Source organism: Lactuca virosa, chromosome 9 (genome assembly GCF_052849685.1).
Source record: "Lactuca virosa cultivar CGN04683 chromosome 9, Lactuca_virosa_CGN04683_v6, whole genome shotgun sequence".
Taxonomy (NCBI): domain Eukaryota; kingdom Viridiplantae; phylum Streptophyta; class Magnoliopsida; order Asterales; family Asteraceae; genus Lactuca; species Lactuca virosa.
Window position 1 is genome coordinate 60,130,898 of NC_136434.1, and position 6,774 is coordinate 60,137,671.

The 6,774-nt window shown below is 33.4% G+C and overlaps 1 protein-coding gene across 23 annotated transcripts; it reads right to left on the minus strand.

Annotated features, from left to right (window-relative positions):
• Window positions 1–287: 287 nt before the first annotated feature.
• On the minus strand, window positions 288–5,502 carry LOC145136952 (uncharacterized). Of its 23 annotated transcripts, none has more exons than XM_079071084.1 (14): window positions 4,795–5,500; window positions 4,633–4,711; window positions 4,406–4,552; window positions 4,054–4,146; window positions 3,833–3,887; window positions 3,633–3,742; window positions 3,280–3,355; window positions 2,892–2,962; window positions 2,043–2,125; window positions 1,664–1,734; window positions 1,359–1,543; window positions 1,019–1,083; window positions 786–859; window positions 288–711 (listed from the first exon to the last, which is right to left on the minus strand). In XM_079071084.1, the coding sequence occupies exons 1-6, from the start codon at window positions 4,877–4,879 to the stop codon at window positions 3,719–3,721; spliced, it is 483 nt and encodes a 160-aa protein (XP_078927210.1). In that variant the 5' UTR covers window positions 4,880–5,500; the 3' UTR covers window positions 288–711; window positions 786–859; window positions 1,019–1,083; window positions 1,359–1,543; window positions 1,664–1,734; window positions 2,043–2,125; window positions 2,892–2,962; window positions 3,280–3,355; window positions 3,633–3,718. The 23 variants fall into 23 exon arrangements, 21 of the variants coding, with proteins under 21 accessions (XP_078927210.1, XP_078927212.1, XP_078927209.1 ...); XM_079071086.1 differs by having other exon boundaries at window positions 288–634; window positions 774–859; XM_079071083.1 differs by having other exon boundaries at window positions 774–859.
• Window positions 5,503–6,774: the final 1,272 nt, after the last annotated feature.

Below are 6,774 nucleotides of genomic sequence, written 5' to 3' on the forward strand. Positions count from 1 at the left end.
ATGGCATTGAGTGGTTAGATAGTAATTAACTACATAAGTAAATAAATAAATAAATAACCTTTCATCTCTAGGGTATTATCAACCAAGTTTGTATAGATCACAGATAAAGTGTGCTACCAATCTATTGAAAATAAGATGTTAAAAAAAGATCGAGGAGAGAAGCAATTCATGTATGCAATGCAACTGCTTCATCCTCGTTATTAACAATGGTGATGGTGAATAGATACACATGTATATACATACATACACATACACGTACAAACACATATACACATACATAGTAAATATAAAATAAAATTAATAATAATAATAATAATAATAACTAGATGTGTTCCCCCGCGTTGCGGGGGTTGGAAGGTGGTGTTTTTGTGTGCATGTATAGTAGATTGTCTTAATTGGTAGCCACAGTTAAGTATGTTGCTATTCTCTGCAATTCGCCCTTTTACAATTTTGATGCTTAAAATAATAAAAATAAAGGACATTGCCCTTTGCAGAAAAAAGGATCCAAATTACATAAAGCTAAACATTAAAATGAAAATACATTAGCCTATTTTAGTATTTTTGTTCTAAGATATGCAAAAAAACCCAGTAAACATCAGTCCAATGAAGCGCATTTTGATGAACCGGTTCAACTCTTCATGTTTCGGTTCCACACGCATAAATGGGTCCGGAGGGCAAAGAGGTAATATATGGTTTAGCAAAAAAGTATTTCTACAAATAGCAACATAGCATACATAAGGGTTGTTCATTCTCTATTTAATCACAAATCTCACCTTATGTGATACCTGCTGGAAAGATGAAAAGGTAGAGGCTTAACTGGGCTGCAACCCGTCAGAATCAAATCACTTTTGTCAAAAACCTACATTAACAATAGTCAGAAAATAATTATTTTAAAAGAAGTGTTGCCTTTAAAAATAAGATGAATTTGTTGACCTGAATTAGAATTTTTTGAATTTCTTTGAAATTGATTAAAAATTATTTGAAAAAGATCCCCAAAAACACATCGAAAGATTTACACCCTTTGACATCATGGAAAATGCAGCCACTCATATTGTCCCAATTGATAAGTCTTTCACAACATTCCTACAATAGCAGTTTCATAAGATTAGCAGAAGTTTGTTTTTTGATTTTTTTTGTTTGAAACACTCTTGTGATCACTCATGGCATGAAGTAACTATTAGTAACTATTAGGAAACCTATTCATGCTTATTATTAATTAGTAACTATTAGTAAAATTAGCAAACCTATTTCGAAACGCATAAAGAAATCAAGAAATTTATGTTTCTACAACTCAATGGATTTTGCAAACTACAATGGTTTGCAAGAAAAATTAAAATAGAATGCTATAATAAACGTACTTGTACTGTTCGCTTTCATGTGGTTGCCTTGTTATTTTCCATCTTTTTTGCACTAAAAACTAATAAACCCAGCTGACAAATTTATGATTTGTGCTTCTTATCAAAGCTTGTTTACCTATGTATGAAAGGGTAAGAAATCTTAAAAGTAGTCCAATCCAAAATCCTCAAACCGTATGAATATATACCTGTAATCATTCAAAAAAAAAAGCTAAAGAGGCTATTTTAATCAAAGTTACTTGGTTTAATTTTATGACAAAAAGCATGAAGAAAAAAAAAACAAAAAAATCAATAATACATGAACAAACCATGAATATGTTAGGTGGTCTGATGGTTGCAACGACCGAGTCCAAAGGTGGTGCTCAGTAGTCCTGACGGTCTGGCGTTAGATATTATCAAACAACTTATTAGTATATAAGCTATAAACATCTCATCTGAGTAATTTGGAACATCTCACGTATTCACATAAATCCTATATTTCCTTTTGTTCTCAGAATACTTAAAACCTGAATTTGTTCACAACTTTGTGGATCTTTATCTGAAAACTAAATTTTTGTTTTAAAGTTGTAGAAAAAATATTTCTAGTCTCTATTGGTAGTGTTGTCATTAAAGTCACGGTTATCACATTAAGTTACTCCATTTCAAAAATGTTCTACACGAAACTATATATTTGAATGAAAAACTTACAGAATCTGCAATTCAGAAAACTAGCCTATGTCTCCGGTAAGTGTACCAGTCAAACCCACGATCATTATTATTTGACATATGCCCTGCCATCATCAACATGTGTCTCCTACATAAGTATAACCACTCCCATAGTTTTCTTATACATTTCAATGCACACAATTACAAACACGTAAAACACATCAAATCAATAAGGGTCATTTTGGTCATTCAATGGTCTCATTTCAGGGTCTGGCCATTTTGAAAGAGTTTAATGAAAAAAGCTTATCAATATTCTAAAAGTATGTCATTTATCCAGAGAAAGAAATTATTATTATTATTATTTTGAAGAAACGATAAATGTGAAGTGGAAATATGTTGTTTTGTAGCTCTTATATATAATAAGAATAATAATAACCGTGTAAAAGAGTCCTTGTGGTAAAGACATTCTTATTTCCTCATATCATGAAACTGATGCTTTGGTAAACACATTCTTCTTTCCTCTTATCAAAATAAACAAAATAAACAGGTAAAAAGAATATTTGAAACTTCAAAAAAAAAATTCTTTATTGTAAAATTTTATAATCAATCTTTTTAATTTTTATTTATTTCCATATATGAAATGAATAACACTAAGAAGGCAAATCCAAAAAAACTTTTATACCTCTGTTAACTTTGTTTACCGTTTATCACCAATTTAGGATTTGGATTCTTCATCAGATTTCACAGGTGCAACTATTAATACACTTTTATAGTTTTTAAACATGAGCATCAACAGGAACATTTGCACAACTGGAGCTGTGGCAGAGTGCTTCAATTACAGTTGTATTCTTTTTGAGTCTAGAGATTCAGAAAGAAATAAGTTCAACATACCTGGGAGACAAGATATTTAAGTCCGCTAGTTAAGGAGAATGTGATAAATCCTTTGGATTCTTCTACCGCTCCTGCATAATTTGAAGGAAAGTTATAAACAGATACATAATTAGCGAAAGTTTGGATTACTTATAGTTTGTTCTGTACTGTATTGATGTGAAAGTCTGGTTATTTATCATATTCCAATATTCCAAAAGCTCATTTTTGCAAATACCCTTGCTATTAAGTTATATAACAAAAACGAATTTTTTTTAATCATGTTCTGTCAAATTATTTAACGAAATCATTTTGTTATAGATTAATTTACAAATTAGTATAAGATTTTTAGATATTCAGTAAACATTGAAACCAAAGTTGCTAACGACCTGTAGAGGTACATTATAATTACCAACAACTGCAGTTGACAACACTTTGATGCTCATTGCTGTTGAAACAAAGCCAGAAAACACATTTTACCAGTGATTCTGAAAACAAAAATTCACTATGTGAGACAAAGACTAGTAAAATTTCAATTTAAAAAATATTGTTAGCCTGACTCATGAGAAGTTTTTTTTATTTTTTATTTTTATTTTTTTAAAAAGAGAGACCAGACTTGGTTATATTTTGGCAAACTTTATATTTTATCAAAATGAAACTTAATTTTTCATTCACAAAGAAAATATTGATAACATAAGACTTCCACTTTCTATTTTATGATGCATACAAAACAAAGAATAAAATATTAGTTATTTGAAACCTTACCCTACCCAACAGTAAAAGACCAGAAAACAGGTCCTAGATATGTCCAAGTTAACACCAACTACATAATATTGATTAATCAATCCACATTAACTCCTCTGACCATAAAACACCTAAGGACAAAAAAGAATGTATATTAGAAAAGGTAAAACAACCATGGAAAAAAAAGAAAGGAATACTTTCAATTTATCATCCTAATATACCATGCTCAAGGCATCAACGACAGTCAAGAACATAGCACCAATGAAGTAACATAACCTGAAACGGAAAAACAATCCAATATCCTTAATAAAAAAAAAAGATTCAGAAAAACTATAACCTAAAAACCCAAACAAATGAGAATATCAGTTGGCGGTCAATAGTTCAAAGATTTAAAATAAATTACAACAAAAACTTACAAAATGGATTTACTTAATGGTGTCACCTTACGCAATAAGCTCTTTTTGGAGCTGAATTCTCTGTAAGAACCCTAATTGCAGACCATTTCACGTTGCAGTCGCTATTATTGACCTTTACTCTTTTTTTTCAGGAAAAGAAATAGATAAAGATTACAGATAAGTGACAGAAAACAAAGACAATATCGTAATTTACTATCCAATCTTACCTGAAACGAAAATTAGAAATGTTAAAGGGATTCAATTAGAGGCTAAAATTGACACCACAACTGAAGAAATTGAAATCATCTGAAATAAAAGGAAAAATTACAGAAAATAGAAAGAGAAAATTCCATCTGTTTCAATACACTTTCAACTTATGGGAGAAAGACGAACGAATACCTTGTACTCTGACTGGCACGTAGACCTTGCCTGAATTCATATGGTGGAGATGAGGATAGATTTAGTGAATGGTATGCATCACCAAACACGCACGAATTGATGTTCCAAAACATTATTAAGAGAATTCTGTCATTGGACATGCCACAACTGTGAAATTATAAACTTCCAGAGACGTAATCAGAAATTTCATGAACTATAAGCCCTTAATAATGGCATGAATAACTTACTGTGAATCCTTGTGAACCACTGTATCAAACTGGTTGTTTTTTTTAAATCGCAAGGCAAGCAAGACGGAACTAAATATCCCTAAGAACCTTAATCAGGAAAAATCTAGGGCAACACAGAACTGAATCGAATTGAATAACTAAATTAAAATAAAAAAAACGAACCTGCACAGGAACGGTGAGAGGTGTAAACGGACACAAAACCGTATGAGAAGAAGCGTGAAGACGGTCGCATCTGGTCTACATTCATGTACGTATTTGTTTTGATTGTCGATGTAGGAGGTGGAAGCGGTGAGATAACCGGAGGTGGCGATGCGAAGGACGGAGACAACAGGAGTGTCGGTGTAAGTTATTGCTTCTTCCTTCTTCCTTGTCGGACCCCCCAATCTCTACGCCTTCGAATGTTTCTCTGATTATCGGAACAATGATCCAAAAAATTCAAGGACACAGATACAGAAGCGATATGTAACTTCCGTTTGTGTAGATTGAGGATTTTAGAGATAAAGGAGGGTGCGACTAAGGGAGTCGGGAAGAAGGAGGCGGAAGGCGAAATCGATCCCCGCTATTTCTGGAACTCATATGCGATGGCGGTGCAGTTGAATGATTAGAGGAAAGGAGCGGTGGATTATAGGAGAATCGGTGAATGATTAGAGGAAAGGAGCGGTGGATTATAGGAGAATCGGTGAGTAGAGAAGAGAGAAGGTCGAATGGAAAACACGTACACAGTGGATATCCCAACGCCACCACGTGTACAGGAGGGCTCTCAAACCAAGGAGAGGAAATCTAGGAAAAAAAAGCGGTGACATTGAGCAGGAAGGAGCAATTTCGATGAACAACATTGTGATATACAGCAAATATGTGACCAAACATGTTAAAAAGTCACTTTACTGTAGCTGCTAAGGTAAGAGAAATTTAATATATATATATATATATATATATATAATAATAATATCTTAATTTGTGTGTAAATTGTCTATAAATTGTCTCACTTTCTGTGTTGGAAAGGGTTCATTAATGTGATGCTTATCCATGAGAAAATAATAGATATTTGTCCATAAATTCATATATATATATATATATATATATATATATATATATATATATATATAGGGCTAGGTTATAATGTGGGTGGACAACTATTGTATGGACGTGTACACAATGTTATTCTATGAGAATTACTAAGAGAATAAGTTGTTTGATAATGTGAATACGTTCAACCTTACATAACTATCGTCATTTTCAATTTTTCATACATTCTCACTAATTTTTATTCACTTTTCTTCTCACGCATCGGTTTTTACTCATTTTCATTCTTACAGAATACGACTCAATAAACATTCTGACAACATTATGAAAGAATGAAAATAATAATAATAAAAAGTCTATAATAACCTTATAGACGATTTAATTAGTGAGAATGTGTGATAATGACAATAGTTATGTAAGATTGAACGTATTCACATTACCAAACAATATATTTTCTTTGTCATTCTCACAGAGTAGCACTATCCACACGTCCGCACAATAGATGTCAATCCACATTTGAACCTGGATCTCTCTCTCTCTCTCTCTCTATATATATATATATATATATATATATATATATATATATATATATAGCACTATCCACATTTGAACCGGTACGGCGCCTTGGCGATAGGGGCCGCACCTGGCACAAGGTCGATCCTGAACTCGACCTGTATCTCCGGAGACACTCCTGGTAACTCCTCCGGAAACACATCAGTAAACTCTCTAACTACTGGAACCTCTGATACTGAAACCTGATCTCTGACCCGCGTATCCACCACATACGCTAAATATCCCGCACACACGTGCTGAATATACTGTCGGGCCCTGGCAGGCGAACAAAACCATGATCCCAATCTGGTGCCCTCGCCGTAAACAATCAGTTCTCCCCCACTTGGGGTTCGAACTACTACCCGCTGACCCTCGCAGTCAATCATGGCACCGAAAAGACTAAGCCAGTCCATACCCACAATCACACATACATCCCCCATGGGAATCGGAATCAGGTCTATCGGAAAAGACACTCCGAAAATCTCCAATATGCAACCCCGATACACCGAAGAAGCGGAAACCCCGTGTTCATTGGCGATGGAGACCCGCAACAGACAGTCTAACTAT

What these genes read in the sequence shown, in the direction of transcription:
- LOC145136952 (XM_079071075.1), bottom strand. Translation starts at nt 4,879, where the DNA reads ATGAATGTAGACCAGATGCGACCGTCTTCACGCTTCTTCTCATACGGT. An exon ending in GTGGTTCACAAGGATTCACA is followed by an intron (nt 4,553 to 4,632) that starts GTAAGTTATTCA and finishes ATAATTTCACAG; the next exon opens with TTGTGGCATGTCCAATGACA. An exon ending in TCGTTGATGCCTTGAGCATG is followed by an intron (nt 3,743 to 3,832) that starts GTATATTAGGAT and finishes TTTTGTCCTTAG; the next exon opens with GTGTTTTATGGTCAGAGGAG.